This window comes from Homalodisca vitripennis, chromosome 5 (assembly GCF_021130785.1).
Source record: "Homalodisca vitripennis isolate AUS2020 chromosome 5, UT_GWSS_2.1, whole genome shotgun sequence".
Classification (NCBI taxonomy): domain Eukaryota; kingdom Metazoa; phylum Arthropoda; class Insecta; order Hemiptera; family Cicadellidae; genus Homalodisca; species Homalodisca vitripennis.
Window position 1 is genome coordinate 106,219,728 of NC_060211.1, and position 19,716 is coordinate 106,239,443.

Genomic DNA, 19,716 nt, shown 5'->3' on the forward strand with positions numbered 1-19,716 from the left:
ATTGTAACTCGTTACTGGCATTTCCAGCGCTTTCACTGTCTCTTCAACTGCTTGCTAAATCAATCGTAACTGAAAACACTTCTTAAGACACTCACTTTTAATCGACCCGTAACACAACTGAAATACAACTGTGTGATGCGTAAGGAAAGTGAAGGAAATAAGGCAGGTTAGAACACGTTCTTGCATGTCGCTCAGGTTTACTCGCGCTATGAGTATATCCTCGCAAGTATAAGGTAATCATTATGAATACAGAAATAAGGAAATGCTTATACATCTACCTTATACTTAAAATCATAACCTTATACTTCTATTTGAAGAATATCCTTCGTTTTTATGAATACGACCCATTGGTCTACAAGAAATGCACGAGGCCTTTTCGTGCAGGTATCCTTCAAGAGAAAAATCTCATTATTATCCATTTTGATTTAGCCTAATAACGATCTGTAAAATTTTAAACATACTAATTATTCCTTTCTATAATTGGCTTAACCCTTTATTTACATATTAGATATAATTGGCGTAACCCTTCATTTACATATTAGGTATAATTGGCTTAACCCTTTTCTTACATTTTAGACTTAGGCAAGAAAGTTACATTATGGTATATGCTTATGATGACGAGTCCATGGGACTTAACAATACTATAGCAATTAGATCCCGAAGGAAGAAGAGTGGCAAGGCTGAAGAGGTAGTGGTCACGAGAGGGAGAGGAGCGGAGAGAGGGACCACCTTGTGTGGAGTGGTGCTTGCTTATACTTTATGGTCTATATTTATGAATGGCGAGTCCCAAAGTCCATGGGACTTAACAATACCATAGCAATTAGATCCCGAAGGAAGAAGAGTGGCAAGAGTGGAAGTGGTCACGAGAGGGAGAGGAGCGGAGAGAGGGACCACCTTGTGTGGAGTAGGCTTGCCGCTGATAATAGGACGATAAACAAGCTGGTGTTTGGGACATCTGGCAGCGAGGCGTGGAGGGGAGGGGAGAGGGCGACTGACTGCCGCCTTCCCCCACCCCACCCCCTCAACAATCCTCCTGTCCATGTCCTTTGATTTCAGTCGCGTTTAGCGCTCCGATGCTTGTGGTGTTTATGGCAAGAGGCGGAAGCAAGCTGAACTGTCGTGTTTCAAGTGATAAACATATTGAATTTATTGAACATCATAAATAAACTACATTATAAAAGTTATAAAAATTAGAGCTAGATTATACAATTAAATATATATATATATTTTCACAAGAAACAATGGTGTTAATTTTTTCAGTGATTAATTATTTAAGTTAACCCTTTGAGTGTCACTATGTGCAAGGATTTAACCTGAGGACTTCAGGATATCGTGCGAGATGACAACTCCTGCCAAGAAACGGATTCGCCTTGATTCGTCCGCAGGTCAGTGTTCTGTTTTGTACAAACATTTTTTAGCGAATCAGCTGAATTTTGTACAGTTTGTAACATTGTATTTAAATATACAAAAACTATTATAATTAATACATTTTTTATGAATTTATTAACATTAAAAAAAGAACTAACGAAATAAAATTTACACTAAACAATTAAAAGAACCTGTTTACAAAATGATAACATCGTTTTAGAAGTTCTCCGTAATGCCTTACTTACATAAAATAATTGTATTGAATTATTAGATTATACGTGCAAAAACAAATAAAGACATAATGCTTGCTTGTACCTCTACTAGTATACGTACAATGTAAGTGAAGAAGACAACAGATTGGACAATTAATTTAAAATATGCAGCCTGTCCAATATGCTTATAATTAGGAATATAGGGAAATCAATTCCTGGGAGAGGGACTGAGGTGAAAAATTTGGCAACTCTTATTGAGTAGTTTGTTCTTTAAATTTACTGATAATTAAAACTATACATTCGTAATGCACCAATTTAATTTGACTAGGTCTAGAAGAGACAAAACTATAATAGTAGCCTATTATAGGCAGATACAAAGAACATTGGAACTATTAATTAACCTTGCATCCTACCTTGCTATTTAAACAATTCAAACCGACCCCTCAATGAAGCTGGGTTTGCTAATGATTGTACTATCCCTCTATTCACCTTTTATGGCATCAACATCTTCAAAATATATAAGCCAATATATGAATAAAGTTTTAGTTTTATCATTTGATGATTGGCTGTTCCGATGTCATTTGATATCACCATTGTTGGTCTAAATGTAGACTTATTAGTACGGTTGTTGCTCATGTTCCCTGTGTGCAGATAGTGCGGTTTATTTCCTGTTCCAAACAAACATAAAAGCTAAAGTAGAGCAGGATTTATAAAATATCTTGGCCACTAGCTTCTATGTTACATACAAGATGCGATATATCACCACTGAACTGCATCAGGAAAAAACTGCTAAACTATGTCCTGACAATATAGTTTCGTTCATTTGAAGTTTTATCAAAAGTGAAATGATATTTTATAATTCTATTATTCATTCGAGTTACTAGTGGATCGACTTACAAGACCAAATCAGTCAACATTACTACCCAAAAAGTATAATTTGTAAATAAGCAATTCTTTACAATCGAGAGATTGAGTTCTCATGATATACTAAATGATTTTTTTTATTTATTCATAAAAAATTGCTTTTGTCCAAGTCATAAAAACAACTTACAGATCAATTTCTTTAAAAATTTTCAAACTGTTAATAGCTAAATCCAAATTAATTGGATTATAATAATAAATCGAAAAACCACTCCGGACGTTGAAGATTCAGTTATATTCAAAACACAAGAAAAACTTTCCTGTAATTTACTAATTAGCACATTCTGCTAATTATCAAATCCTTATCAAATGCATTTCCTTCTGCTTTGACATTTCATATATCCTATCATTTCAATCAAGATGAGATAATTTGTTTTGATTTTAGAAGAGACGTTTTGTGTATCCTTTGAGTTGAAATGAATACTTTCTCAGTATAAAACGTAGCGGTCTGCAGCGGTGGCGCCAGGCCTGGCGATCTGTTGGTGACTCACCTGTCACTACCATGGCCTGCCCTATTCCGTAACCTACTATAGAATATAGTAGGAGTAATTGGCTGGAGTGTCGGAACTGTGCAGCTGGAAATGAAATTACACGTCACATCACAACTGGCCGCCGGGACAGGTCTGTTGGTGACTCACATGTCACTACCATGGCCTGCCCTATTCCGTAACCTACTATAGAATATAGTAGGAGTAATTGGCTGGAGTGTCGGAACTGTGCAGCTGGAAATGAAATTACACGTCACATCACAACTGGCCGCCGGGGAAGGTCTGTTGGTGACTCACATGTCACTACCACGGCCTGCCCTATTCCGTAACCTACTATTGAATATAGTAGGAGTAATTAGCAGGAGTGTCGGAACTGTGCAGCTTGAAATTACATTGCACGTCACAACATCACAACTAGCCGCCGCGACAGGTCTGTTGGTGACTCACGAGTCACTACCACGGCCTGCCCTATTCCGTAACCTACTATTGAATATAGTATGAGTAATTAGCAGGAGTGTCGGAACTGTGCAGCTTGAAATTACATTGCACGTCACAACATCACAACTAGCCGCCGCGACAGGTCTGTTGGTGACTCACGAGTCACTACCACGGCCTGCCCTATTCTGTAACTTACTATAGAATATAGTAGGGGTAATTGGCTGGAGTGTCGGAACTGTGCAGCTGGAAATGACATTACACGTCACAACATCACAACTAGCCGCCGGGGCAGGTCTGTTGGTGCCTGCCCTATTCCGTAACTTACTATAGAATATAGTAGGAGTAATTGGCTGGAGAGTCGGAACTGTGCAGCTAGAAATGACATTCACGTCACAACATCACAACTGGCGGCTTGTTGCAGGTGTGTTGTGCGTCACTGCTGCCTCAATAACATCTTTTCAGTGTATCTGTAGCATGCGCTCTATTATAACCAGTACAAACCATTTATACTTCTCAGTTTTAACACATTAAAAAACTTGCAGTACGTAGTAATGTTTAAATACTGTAGTTTATTAGAGGAACATAAATTGTTTGGTTTTTTTATGCAGTTTGGTTTTTTTCAATGTGTATTAAAACATGATATTTTGACACAGTCTGGATTAATATACTGGTACATATTTAATCACCGAAAACGTTCACGACGCTTCTTTCAGTCCATCGTATAAGTACAGTACAGTTCTATTGTATCTGCACAATTAGTCGTTAAAAATTACTTTATTGTTAGAGAATGTTAGGTTTTCATAATAGCGTATAATTTAACTCATATTTCTACAGCGTTAAACATGGTCTAACTATGATCTACATGCAGATTTTGCACAGCTTACACCAAGTCCGATTAGACCATAACATCGGTTATTCTTCGCTTGATAAGAATTCCTTTGGTCTGCAGCGACTGCGGCAGTAGTGCTTTAACTCTTTCCGAAAACAGGTATAATTAGTCTCCAATTTTATTCCATTTGGTCAGGGCCTAGCGAATTACAGACCCTGACAGCTTGAAGGAGATGTATTTTTATGTGCCAAAGGGTCTAGCGGTTTCTTTCCCGAATATTTCCTGTTTCACATAACTGGTATCGGCAGCTGCGAGAACCGATGCCAAAAAGTAGAGGTTCCTTCGGACAACAAGCCGCAGGACATTATTCTGCTTAAAAACGTCATTACAAGAAGATCTGGTAGATTAAAAAAAAAATATTCTGGCCGTTTTTTTAGTTTTAAAACGATGCTGGAAGTTGCGCTTGCATGTCCCCATACTTTCAAGTAATTTCGGCACGAGAGAAAATGGACTTTTAACTTACGGCAAAATTGTCTTCTTATAGGCCTACTCAGCCTTCTTCAGAACGTCTACGTCGGAAGGTTTTTGACCGTCAGAGCAAGTAGACAAAGTCGGTCTTGAAGTTTGGTGATACTATGAGATAGTTACCTTATTAACCTATCATTATCGGCCTTCCAACAAAAACAATGACGACAAAAGCATCGCCTTGCGGCGAATTTAGATGTCCAGTACGACTTGATGGCTGTCCTGTGTCAGACTGCGGCCCGTGTGATGAAGAGTTGTATTACACACGGTGGCTGGGTCCTTATGTGATGTGACACAGGAGCTGATGTTCGACTTTAAAAAAGGACGTAGAAATCCAAATATGAAATTTTCTGAGTATCATTGTCACTGGAGTTCTTGAGTACGCTTTGGATAAGATTGTACGCAGCCATGTGGGCATCTAAAGAGATGTTAATATTTGCTAATGGCGTAGTGTAGCGGGTACGGCGGTTTTCGCGATATAACCGAATCAAGCAACGTCGAGCGTGACTCTTGCTTGGATGGGTGACCGCTGAGCGATCCTGTCCTTGAAAGCATCCCGCCTGCCCAGCTTTCGATAGTGGTTCGGAAGTCACCTTTAAGCCGTTGGTCCCCAGGTTAAGTGTTAGAGGGCTTCTTAGCTCTAAAGTCGCTTGGTGAAATAAGACATCCTTTTACTTTTTTTACTTTTATAACCACTCATAGAGACTCGCTCTCTATCACACATACGATGTGGATACTAATAACCTCGTGTTGTTTCAATGAAGTGCCATTTCTGTGGGATTCAACTCATGCTTCGGCTGGTCAAGTAAATCACCACGGTCGGTGGTTCTCCGAAATAAATATTTGAAACATGGAATAACATAACTACCGAAGTTGCGGGTTCGTCCACTCACCTCATTTGTGGAAGGAGTTCGTGAATTAAGGTAGTTTTAAATTTAGATAGAGAAAATAGGAAATTCCGCAAGGAACTGTTGGTATTTGAAGCAGAATTACGGACATCTTGGCATGATCAAGGCATGCCCTCCCAAAACAACGGCTGAAAATAAGAATATGAAAGTTTTGCAGTACGTAAATAAATGCTGGCAAGTTATTTTATTTAAACAATACATTTCCTAAAGAATCGTCGATTTCCTAGTTATAAATAATTTAACCATGTCACTCTCAGAGTCTTTACATCATGTAGATGATGTAAAACAGTCACAATTTTAACTTCAGCAGTTTTTATGTGAGTCACTAATTGCAAAATTTGTTTACTCTACACGACTATAATTTTCGAGACCACCTTATGGAGAGATAAAAGGTATTCTTCTTTTTTTAAAGTTATCTTTAGAATAGCTTTCATCAGTTGACTAGTTTAGAAAATATTAATTCCAAATTCTTATCTAATGTGTGAGAAGAAAGTAGTTCTTACTTTACTATCTAAGAAGGGAGTTTTCAATGTGGACTTCTCCTTTTCTCCTTTGGGTGGAATAACTGTATCTCTAACCCAGAACCGTTTAATACTTCAGGCTAAACTCAAGCAGTGACGTAACTAGGACGTGATTGGGGGGAGGTGAATCTGAGAAAAAAGCACAGATGATATGAAGAGCACAATCTGATAGTGTTATGCATTAAATCTCAATTTCTATAAATCGTGTAACCTATTAAATAAGAACTGAAAATAATTTGGATTGTTGTTATACGACTATTCTATTTATTTTTAGGGCTCTTTGAGAGGGTTGGGTTCTATCCCATTCACCCCCCTCAATAGTTACGCCACTGGACACAAGTGATTATTAATACTGTGCTTAAATCGGGATCCGAACCCGGTTCTCTGGGCTGACAGACTCCGACTAAGACTACACAAGTTAACAACGACTATTGTAATGATGATTTTGAATAAGTAAATACTAAACTTTCTAAAAAATCATGCACATGTCGATTTGAGCAGGGATTTTTGTGACAACGAACTAAAGTGCTGTGTACTTACTTACATTAAAACATAAAACCAATATTTAATACTTTTATTATTTTGTGAGGCCTTTCGATATCAAGGATATCTTCTTCAGACACATCACAAACTTTAGTTTCTGGATTGTGTATGGCAAAATAATAAATGCCACTTAAACTACATGGAATTTCCAGTCTATGAATCATGCGCTTATGTACAAATTAAAATGTTAATATTTAAAAACCGAAAATGCATTTTTACATTTCAAATAAACAGTGTACTTGAACTTCTGGTGTCTATTTCTTTATGCACTGTAAAATATTGCAGAATTTGAAGATTATAATATATTGTACGAAGTTATGAATCAGAATCGAAGAGGACATATTTTGCTACGAAACATATTCCTTTCATTCGGTAGGTTACAACATCTAACAATTTGGAGTAGCTTAGTTGGTAATGGAAGCGGTAAATTAAAAAATGTATAGCGATGGGAGAACATGTTGAAATTTGTTTAGTGAATACATATTCTACATTTAACTTTTAAAACATTCTTAAACAAATTCCATATTCGGAGAAAATTGTTACGTAACGTCGTAGTAATCAAATTTGCCCTTGTTACTGATGTTACCTAAGAATGAAACATTATGACACTGACAATAACTTGTGCATTACAGTAACTAAGCATTATAAACTGATGTTTCAACAGCTGCGCAGTTTGTCTATCAGCAACCTGCATTCAACCATTTGTCTGTCAACAAGAATACTCATTACAAAATAGCTGGGACTTATTACAGTACCTAAGCATAGTTATAAACACCTTACATGAGTTGATATGTCTTGTAAGATCCTTTTTACGCGGGTTTCAACTTTCCCATTCGTGAAAGAATTTATTTGTATATTGTGAAAATTGTAAACTGCAAATGCAGTTTAGCACATGTGTCTCAATTTGTACACAGTAATAGAGTTTTACAATAACACAATGAATTCTTTATCAAAATTTATTACTAAGCAAACCTTCAATGTTGTATGTACATATTATTTTTACTACTTATGTTATTTGGAACGAGGTGGATTTCAATTTTGTTTCATATTGAAATATTCTCATATAACCACTATTGACTAATTTTGATTAAAATCGTTTAAGAAAAAATTATGCTGGTACACCTAAAACTGTTTCCCTTACAACAAGGATATATTACTAGAGCTGGTGTTATTTCTTAATCATATTGATGCCTCTGATCATATCTTGTAAATTAACCATTCAAACATGTTTGCTTATTTTGTATCATTGTATCCATGTGCTCTAATACCGAAATGGCTTTCATTATTTAATAATAAAGAAGCTGAAGAGGAATTTGGAAGATTCCTTCTTCACCTTGGTGTTTTGTAGAGCTAGTATATATAACTGTTCGTATAGCCCAGCAAGGAAGTATATTATTATTTTTAACTACGGTACCTTCAGTATTCAGCGTAATTTATTTTATTTTAATTTCCATACGTAATTTTTCTGTGTATATCGCCATTGAGCGGAGAAGCAATTAATATTTTCCAAACAAAATAAAACCAAAGTCACAACACTGACGTTTGGGTATTCTACATAATAATATAAATGAAAGACAGGAAATATATAACACTTATATTAAATCGAAAAGGCAACAAATGATAGATAACTCACTAAGAACAATGTTAAACCTCAAAGTTTTACTTACACCTGTAATTTTAATCGTTGAGCTATTGAAGATGCCACTTAAAGATGTCGACTAAATTATTTATTTATAATATGGTGTTTAATAAAATGCTCAACTGTTGTTGTTTTACTTAATAGTTACACTATTAAAAAATTAATTTTTACAAGAAAAACGGAAAGTTATTTTGTTGCTTATTAATAATATATTTAAATTAGACGTTCTCCATGATTATATAGGCTACCTCAAAAATAAGGATTTAATGAATAAGTTTAACATTGTTTTATGGTGTAAAATTCAAGGTCGTTTCACTGAAGACGCCTCCTAATGACGAAATAAGCGCCCATGCATTCATTATATAGATGTGCGAAATTTGATTAAAATAGTTTAAGAAATATTTTTCCTGGCACACCTAAATTTGTTTCTGGTAGTCGACAAGGATCTATACTGGGGCTGATGTTATTTTTCAATCATATTCTCGACACACATAAGAGTGTTTAATTTATGCAAGAAGGTAAAATACTTTTTTCGAAGTACGTATTACAGACTCATATGAGGCCTACTTATGAGACGCACAGTAAGTTCGTACGTTAAGTTACGGTACTATGATGTGCAGTGCAGATAGAGTATATTGTGTATCTCTCAGTAGGTAAGTCCAGATGTGTGGTCAGTGGCGAGTGGTCAGGTGGCAACGCGACGGGACCAGACTGTAGACTGCCAGGAATGCCGGCAGGCGCCACACGGACAGATGTGAGGTTCGGTCTGCCCGCCGCCGCCGCGCCGCCACTGCCGCCACTCCGACACTATTCCTGTACCCGCTGTCTCGCCTTATGTTACATCGCCCTCGTCTGTACTGTCGGCCACCATTCTGTTCCCAGGTGTGAACAACAATCGTACAGAAATATCAAAGTTTGGAGGCAACGCGAGCAAAAGTCGCCTACTGTTGTAGTCACGAAGACGATTTTTTACACAAACGAAATGTGTTAATGTCATCGTACACTTTTATCCGATCATTAATTTTCTCAATTTATCTTTCCACTATGTTTGTAATTTCTGTATCTGTAACATTCATGGCAGTTTCGCCAAAGAAATCATCAATAACTAGAGATCAGGAATCTAATGTCAAAGTTTAAATCATCTGTAAGATCATCTCAGGAAGTGTTAGAAAGCTGATATTTTGAATCTGAAGGGAGCAAAACACACACACACACACACACACACACACACACACACACACACACACACACACACACACACAAGGTCAGGAGAACGAGTCCTCTTATTTGATCAGAAATGCAACAATTTGTAATTCAATTTAGGTGACTTTGAAATAAGTATTTCAATGGAAAATACGTGAAACTTCACTGACTAACAGGATCGTACATTTGATTTCATAAACGACACCCATTGGTGGAACCCTTCGTGTGATAAAAAAAGTTTGATATTCTGTGTATACATTGAATTCTAATTCAGATAACGTTTTCCAAAAATTGTCTCTTAGTAACCATCTCCCAAGATGATCATGACAAAGAAATTAGGTATTAAATACCTGTAATAAACCTATACAACGGAGTATTGAAGAACCCAATAGAACGTAAGGAATGTCAATCCACAGGCAGACGGTTTGCAATTGACCTTTTGCCCCCAAAATCAAAGGTTCTTCCTTGGACCAACAGAGAGTTATCGCACAGATGGACAGACAGACAGACGGACGAGTAGGCGAGTCACTGCACGGCGTGTGTGGTCTATACTGTACCACGGACAGGACCGAAGCTAGGTGTGAAGGCCACGGTATGTGACGGTAATCAATTATTGTACAATGTTTATTCATCAAAGCGCTGCCATCAGCTACACCGCCCACCCTGTCAGTCGGTGTTATGTGGCGCCCGAGAAAATTGCGGGAATGCTTGTGGTAATTGAATAGGCGAAGGTGTACAATTAATGTAGCAAAACTCTGGTTCTTGCTGTTATTAATCGATGTTTCAAAAAGTCGATCTTTACTAGTTACTGGGTGTCACTTGTACGTAATTAGTGGCGTATTCAATTTTAAATTACGAACTTAACAAACATAACTTGGTTTTATCTGATATTTTAATCACCTTATTCCGGAAACATAATATGTGACAGCTCAGTAGTAGAGGCTGTGCCAAGGAGAGCGGAGAGGAGTCTGCCCGGAGCGAAGTATCGAGGGGCGGCCTGGAGGAGGGTTCCATAATAGACACAGATGTTCTGGACGCATATTGTCTGCCATCTGTGTTCTGTATTAAGTCAATAATATCCTCCCCTTTCATTACTCTGTTGCTAATTCGGTGGCGCGGTGGTGTGGTGAGTGAGAGAGACAGACAGAGATGGGGTGACACCCCTGTCCGCTGTCTCCAACACTGACACTGGACACATGCACTTGACTGGATCACAATCGATGATTTTGTCATCAGGCCCGCTTCTATGCGTCGTTCCCAGCAGGGAACTCGAAACCAATTATTGCTGAAGTCGATCCCAAAATCGTGCTACAGGACCTCCGCATATAGGTGACAACTGTTTAATTGTCAAGGTCATGTCTAATAAAGTACCATATTTCCGTGTCGGAATATGGAATTATTTACTACAATTGGTAGTTCTATATAATTATATAATTAACAATAATTTCGAAAAAAATATTTTTATGTAAAATAGTGGATTAGAATTTGAGGACATCCACAGTACGAGCGAAAACTAATTTGTAGAACAGCTGTTGCCCACCCTCCTCGCCCCCCTTTAATCGTCCAGGGCGCTAGAGACAACTTGCACTGTACAAGAGCACAACTTAGTATTTCATGTTATGCATAGAGAGAGGATAATAATATTTCGGACATTTACCATAGTAATGTTATATGTAACACAATTTATAACACAACGTTTCAATGATTGGAATCTATCCTTTTCGTCAGGTAAGGATATAAGTAGTTCATAAGAAAGAAGAGAAAGAAAAGGGTTCAAACATACCCGAAAACTGCTTGGAGACCAGACAGGAGAAATGAGGCAGACGTCTGTCACTGCACAGGATGCAAGTGACGAGCACTATCACACGTCACACCAGCACAGGCAAAAGTGTAGTACTAACAAGAAATAATAACAACACACTTTAGACACAGAAAACAGAGAGGAATTTCCTTAAGGAAAGAAATTGATCGTCAGTCGCTAATTTTGGTAGGCGTCGAAATGGGTAGAGAAAGGGTTTTAAAATACCAAATAATAACTTGTTTTTTAGCTCGACATACTTAAAAACAACCGTCAGTCAGTAAATAGTACATGGTAATGGTAAATAGTTAACAAGCAACTCACAGTGATATACAGCAGTAAACTCTTTGATTGTATTAATTACACAATACCTTTCATTGTATTAGTTATACAATACCTTTCATTGTATTAGTTACAAAATACATTTGATTGCATTAGTTACACAGTACCTTTTATTGTATTAGTTACACAATAGATAACTCATCCAGTGCTCTCAATCGCAGCATGGAATAAATGAGCTCTCGGACTGCCCTCTGACGAGTGAGAGCCTGAAGTAGCTCAGGTAATAAAATATTTCAACGGCAACAAAGTCACGCTGCTCTAGCGTTGGACCTCAGAACTAACTGAAATAGTCCGCCGGATCTCAGTACATCTAGTCCGTGTGAATGATTTATCTCCTGTGTAATTAATACTAAAGGTAATGCAAATCTTCTGGATATTATTTGACGGTACTGGGTGTCTTTTTATCTTCTCTTTGGTCAAAAGTATCGCAGACTCCATACAAAACGACAGGGTCTTAATCCGACTATCGCAGAGTGAGGTGGCACCAAAGTGGTGTTTCCCGTGTCGGTAACAAAACTAAAGTTACGTATAACCGGGTTCTGAAAAACATTCATTTGAATTGTAAGTAGCGGAGGCAAATACAATATGAGGATTATACCTAATGGTACTCCACTATTACCCGACTGTTACTCTAAATGACTGTGGTGTCATTTTGATTTTTCGTAATTAGACCCAAATTACAATTGTGTGAAACGAAGGAAAGATGTATTACTGTATTAGCGCGGTCGTGTCAATGTGACGCTTGCCTTCGGCGACTTTTGTACTAGTTAGTACCTCGTAACGTCGTAGCTCTACATGCCGCCATTTTCCCCATCGCTTCAGTAAGTAATTTGGATACTAAGGTACCTGAAGATGAATTCCCAGAATTCGAAATGTACATTGTACGGAAATAAAAAAGTTTAAAAAGTGTTAAAAAGGCTTATTATTATATACATATCTAAAAAATAATTTTGTTATTTAATATACCGTACTTGACTATTTAATAACAATGTTCGATCATCCTTGTTTCGCACTGCTTCAAAACCTGCCTATCGTCACTTCACACAGTTACATAAACGCCTTTATCATTACCACCGACCCCTTTACCTTCCCTGCCTTCGATCCTTCTGATAGTTGATACGTTACATTGGAAAGTAACGTAACTTCTGCAAGTCTCCATCTGATCGTGGAATACCCTCAAATAAAATCAGGCTATAAAGCTGTTTGACAATTTAACGATAATGTTATATAAACATTCACGCCATGTTAGCCTAAATATGTACTAAACGAATACTCCACAACGGTTTTGTTCATCATTAGTTAAACATACAATAATTATCATTCATTCTTTATGAATGAAGCAACTCCCCGTTTTTGTGTGTGTGTTTTTTTTTGTTCTGTCGCCTTGGACTGTATTCCAACAGGCCCAGTCGGTCTCTTCAGATGGCGTAAGCATTCGACCATCGTATTTTGTTAATGTGCTCTTTGAGAAAATCGTCATTGTAATGCTCAAAAATTTTAAGCACTGCAGGTTAAGGTATTGTGTAATCCTCATGTGAGCATTTTGCGTGAGCCAAAGAAAAACTTAATAACGTACAGGAATACATACACGACATATTACATAAATTCTACTAAGAATTCTGCCATTTCTGCCCGAAGTTCCTCATGTTTATCTGAATTTACGTGGAGGTGGCCGTATCAATAAAGTTCCTAGATTTTACCTGCAGAAGCAAAATTTTTCACGATGCTCCCTCCAAGGCAATACAGGAGCAGGAGGTGAAGCTCTGACGGGCGGGCTTCCGGCGTGAGGGTCGAGCGTGACGAAGAGGGCGCGGTGCAGCCAGTTGGCGTGTCCTGGCACGCGACTCAAATAGCACAGGGAGCAGTCTTCAGGGTTCACTGTAATTTTATCAGTATCCAATAATAAAGCAAATGGATCATGTGGCACAAATGAATTCCCAACCAAAAATTAACTGTTCGTACATTTGAAGACACAACTTTTCGCCTAATATCATTTTTGCATATCAGTAGATCAACTGATTTTATCCACAAAATAAATTTTTTCCGTGGACAAAATTTCTCTTGCTGTTTACATTTTAAGACATTTCTATTATACAGTTATCTGTTACAGCGATTTAGGGGAGTTCCATGCTGGGGAATGTTTTTGCTGTTAGGCCTATTGTTGAATTTGAAGATTTATATCTGTTTCAATTATTAGCAAAACGTATGATAAATAAGCGCGTGTGATAGAGCCAATATTTTACAAATGTAGGTCCGATATTGCCCAGACGCTTAGATAGACCAGCACTACCAGTTCTACTGAACCTATACCTCAGCACTACCAGTTGTACTGTGCCTATACCTACCAGGATAATCCGTTCGCTTGTCACATTACTCCACATTACAGCCAATAACCATTTATTGTGCTGAATGTTCCTGAGCCCGTAATGTAATACTGCAGTTCCGGCGGATTAACAGTTAGTAAATCATCACTCCAATTTTTAGTGCATTATTGTACATTTCCCCCACAGTAATGAGTAGGGTTTAAAATCTTTCCAACTTTTCAAACCAAGTGGCATCTTTTGCAGTGGAATACAAAAACAAGTATACAAAACGATTAGCCAATATAATTTAAAGAATTTATTTGATTGACGACAAAATCCTAATTAAATCTCGGATTAACTAATATAAGCTGCTATAAACAGGTTTCTTTAAATGTAACTTTCGTAATACGGAATTTTACCTTTAATCTAACATGTCATGGAAGAACGACCTTCATTAATTGTACAGCTTTTTAATTACGAATGGGTTTAATTGCCAAGAGGTAATCAATTTCTACACTAAGATAGTAATGTTACAGCTCCTTTCCAAACACTTTGTCTTCTACGAGTATTTTTATACTGGATGCTTGAGTTTTACGCTTTGAAAATTGTACGTCAACAAATATGGTACTATATATTGCAATTAAAATTTTACGAAATGTGAATACTTAGTAGCGTATTTTTTATCGTTAGAAATAAGAGTTTCTTACAACTTGGCGTAAAAGCTCAATAAATTAGATTATTTGTACTTTAACTGACAAATAGGTTACTACGAGTATAAAGGTTCATAGAACTAAAAGTTTTTATTAAAACACAATTCTATATTTTTCACACTTTGTCTATTCTTCAGAAATGTCATACCAACAGTTTCCTGTAAGAGAACCTGTCGCTTTCCTTCCTTGACTGAGTTGCATGTAGTGGATAGAAGACGAGGAGAGGACCCGCGTAATGAGCAGGAGCAGGAGCAGGAGTGGCGGCGGCAGCAGTGTACGTGTCGGACGACCTGAACCCGACCACACCGCCCTGTAATCACGTCGCTAAACCAACATTCACTAACCGGATCGTTATCTGTTGCAGGCGCAGGCTACAAGATGGCGGTGGCGGGGTTCTGCTCGGAGGAGGACGAGGAGGACCTGGATACCGACATGCACTCGCCCACCGACATCAGTGAGGACAGCGTCGAGGTGAAGGTCAAGCCCATCTCCGGACCCGCGGGCGGCTGCAAGAGCAAGAGGAAGTGCGCCGAGCCGAGGAAGTTCGGGGAGGAAGTGAAGAGGAGACTCGTGGACTACCGGAACGTGCGGGAGAGCGAGTCCGGTCCGTTCCGCCCTTGGAGCCAGGAGCCGGCGGAGTGTCCGCAGGACGAACCGCTGTCGCTGGTCCTGCGGGACGCGGCCGTGCTGGAGCGGTTGGCACCCGTGGTGAGGCCCGCGGACCAAGGGAAGCCCAGGCCGAGGCCGCAGGAGGTGGTGAGATTGCACGGCGCCGCGGAGAAATCCGAGGGTGAGGACTCAGGTGACAGACCTCGAGTGTTCAGTGTGGAATCGTTGATAAGAGACCGACCGGGCACTTCGACCGTTACGGACCCCGCGGCCGCCGGGACCGACAAGAGGAAGGGCACGTCGATACAGTCCCAACAGAGGAACTACAAGAACATGACGCGAGAGAGGCGGATAGAAGCTAACGCCAGGGAGCGCACCCGCGTCCACACCATCAGTGCGGCGTTCGACACGTTACGACGTGCCGTACCCGCTTACAGCCACAACCAGAAGCTGTCGAAGCTGTCGGTCCTGCGTATCGCCTGCTCCTACATCCTGACCCTGAGCAGGGTCGCCGGCAACGACTACAGCGCGGATGGCAGTCAACCTCCACTGTCGGAGTGCGTGGACAACGTCTCTCGCACCATCCAACTGGAGGGCAAGCTCCGCAAGAAGAAAGACGACTAGTTGTTTCCTCGTACAATCCTACTTAACGCTTTTATACATTTGACAGAGGCTACTTAAAATGTCCATTTATATACTCAACGTTCTATCCTGTGCAGTACTGAACGTTTAAATTATTTAACTGAATAATACATTCATCATCAGTTTTCAACAAAAATCACTGATACAGATTTGACGGCAGGCTGTTATGATCTCAAATTGAATGTGTAAATTGTGTATTGATTTAATTTTATGAAATATCAGGTAGTATCAGGTCTTAATAATATTGAGTATTTTATTCTGTTCGCCTAATAGATATATAGATGTTTGCGCAGGGGCGTACCTAGGATTCGATATAAGGGACAATTAATTACTAACGCAGCTCTTTTCATACTATAGGTTACGATATATTTTTCGTTAGGGACCAGTGTTTTGTTTCAGATTTTGTTTTGACGTTTACCGAAAATAAACAAGCTAAAGTTAGTCCAAGAACTATTAATCAGTGATTCGGCTAGAAAATGGAATCTTTTTTATCGCTATTCACCTGTCGTACATTCTACAAACAAAATTTAATGTCCTATATCAAATGCTGGGTTCGCCCTAGTTATCAATCTTCTAACTATAAGTAGGCTGATCCAAAATCGCTCTGTTAAGAAAAGTACTTTAATCATATTTTAATTATGCAACAACACAAACTATTATTGCTCATAAATTAATTTCTACTTTTCAAACATCTTTTGTATTTCTAAAGATCTTCTTCCACATCTCAGAATATATCAGAAATGGGCCACTTAAACGAAGCGTGTCTTTTCTAAATTTCAGCAAAATAAAGACATTCACATTGAAAATCTTTTTTCAAAATTGTTTGAATAATTTAATTACAAATATAACATTAATATATACGTTACCTAAATACGATACAGGCTATTTTGAGATGTTGAAAAGTAGTTCAAAACTATTCTCTCGGATAAAAAATTATTGATAGAACGTAGAAATAAATTAGCTAAATGTTACTGTAATTTCGTTATTGTAGCTCTACTAGTTAGTTTGTGGTTACTTTTCAAACTCGGGCATCTATATTTTTTTAACCGAGAAGAAGGTTTTTGTACACGTATATCTGTGCTTAAAGAATGTTATGTTCCATTATGAATTTTTAAATTAGTGTTTATAATTATAAAACATTGTTAATGTCTAAAAATATCGTACTTCCACGCTACAGCATAGTTCGTGCCATTCAATTATACTCATAATTAATTGTAAAGATACTTTATTTTAAAGCAATTTAAACTGTAAGTTCAATAATTATTTGTCGTACTTTTGGCGACGGCTCCTTTATTATTACCTTAGTCTCTTATAACAATAAATAATGGTTAGCAGGTCTAACTGAGTACGAGGGTACAAGGCAGATCTCTACTATATGGGTTGTGTCTCGCTAACAGGTCTATACAAACTCATTATACTTTTAGCAATTCCTAGCCTAGCGTTAGTTCTTTGAGTTTCTGTGTTACTTTTTGTATTTTTAAATGTTTATGTGAAAGCGCGTTGTGTTACTTGTATATTTGTTTATGTTTTGTAAATATGTACAAATATTTCAAATTATTAGAAATGTTATGCATTATTTTTGTTTTATCAATGTAATTCGAATTTTATGATTTAAGTTTTGTTTTGTCTACGTCCATGTGATTTTAACTTAAATCGGTTGAAACCGACAATCACTTAAAATACAGCTTTTATCAAAGTATACTATTTGTGTTTCATTTCATGTTATAACCGAATTACAGAACGTACTGTGTTACAACCTTTAGGTAAACACAAAAATACTGATTATTCTTCTTCTTCTATGGGGAGGCCTACAACCAAGCACTTAAGCCTGAAGGGCCTTTTGCGCACCCCGGAATCACACCATGAGGCCTACAAGTCTATGATTTCAGCAGTTCCAGGAACCACCGAAAACAACTTATCAGGTCCTTCTGGGGAAATTCACCACCCTTGTCCAAACTACCAAAGATGGCATACAGCTCCCTTGCTATTGAAGGACAATCAAAGAGCAAATGTTCGGCAGTTTCATCCTGCTCATCACATATGCTACAGAGCGAATCCTCCTGAAGAATGCAGACTCTGTGAAGATGATTCCTCAGGTTATCATGTCCCGTAATCAGACCTATAACCCGAGAAGACATTGATCTAATTAGTGAGAGAAGGTCAGACGCCACTCTGGAATCGACCGTCAGTAGTAGGAACAGTAGCCTAGAGAGTGAATGGCGCTGGTAGTCAAACCAACAGGAAGAATACTGTTTTTTTTTTTATTCCTCTTTGTAAATATTAATATTTTACTATAAGATATACCACATCACTTAAAAGCCCATAAAAGCGTTTGAAGTTTAACATTATTCTGATGGGGTAAAATCAAGGTCCTTTCACCAAGCCGCTTTGAATTTAAAGATATATTTTTAATGCATATATTATTATTCCGCAAAGTATCGATGGTCTTATCTATTTGAAGAGAAGATTTGTTTCGGTAACCCAATACCTGTTTGCAGTTGATGTCTTCTATATCACCTCACTATTATCGTATTAATCCTGGAATTCTTCTTAAACGGACACAAAAGGATGATTTCGTCATCCTTCAGTCCCAAACTGTGTATCAGCATATATAACTATTTATTGAACTAAAACAACCAACAACAGTTCCAAAGGCACAGTTTAACAACAATTATTACAAAAGACGACCTGCAGGTCATCGCTCTGCAGTCGCCCGTCGTCATTTGTAAACGAATGTAATTTTGAAATAAACAGTATTAGTTTAGAGTTATTTGTATAAAAAAAAGCAATATTCCCTGAAGCTATTATATTTGTCCCTCTTCTGGGCACACAGAGTGGCAAGGCGTACTTATTTTTAAAGCTTTAGTTACTGTCAAATGAAAAGACAATCAACACGAAGACTCGTCATTGAGGATAGTACTAGAATCAATAAGTAGAATCCACTAGTGTTCGATGTGTAGTAAATAAATTGTAGTAGTTCGTGGTCTGGCCGTACGATGGCGCTGTGAGCTGTGTTCAAATGAGACTTCTGTATTTTGTATTTTATGTTGTCTGTAGTCAAGTGCTTCTCTGATGCATGCTATGTCAATGAAGTGTCTAGCCGTAGATGAAATATTAATGACGCAGTATACTGTTACCATTTAAGTTAAGAAATATCAAATTATTCCCTAAATTATAATTAAATTAATTCATTAGATAGAATAAAGCTAATAGCATTACTAATTCATTGTTGTTTTTATAAGGTATGTATAACAGATCTAAGTCTACAAGTATTATTCCAAGCTCTCAGAAAGAGAGGATCACCACGATTGTTATTGGTTAATTCTGGTGATACAGAACCGTAGTGTTATTGGTGTAGATAGTTTAGCAAATTCTTATAAACATGATACTCTGATTTTAGAAGTCCCAACAGAGTTACCCTTCTTGTGAATTTCTTAAAAATGAACGGACAGTGAGTGAATAGTGAAGTTAAGTGAGGTATATTAGGTTAGATCTTTAGGTAACACACCTTAAAATATTTATATTTTGTTTAAAGATTTTCCTGCTACGATAAGCAATCTCTGGACTTGGTTGTGCGATTTCCTACACAATTAACACATTGAGATATTACAGTTGTATTATTTACCAGCTCTGAATAATGATGCTGTCCAGGTTTCGAGGTATATACGAGTTCCGACTCACAAGAGTTTTTGAGTAATCGGCCTCGTCAACAGCAAG

The 19,716-nt window shown here is 37.8% G+C and overlaps 1 protein-coding gene across 1 annotated transcript; it reads left to right on the forward strand.

Moving 5' to 3' along the window:
- The first annotated feature begins 1,067 nt into the window (after positions 1 to 1,067).
- On the forward strand, positions 1,068 to 17,700 carry LOC124362652 (protein atonal homolog 8). Its single transcript, XM_046817344.1, has 2 exons — positions 1,068 to 1,385; positions 15,113 to 17,700. The coding sequence occupies exons 1-2, from the start codon at positions 1,340 to 1,342 to the stop codon at positions 15,979 to 15,981; spliced, it is 915 nt and encodes a 304-aa protein (XP_046673300.1). The 5' UTR covers positions 1,068 to 1,339; the 3' UTR covers positions 15,982 to 17,700.
- Positions 17,701 to 19,716: the final 2,016 nt, after the last annotated feature.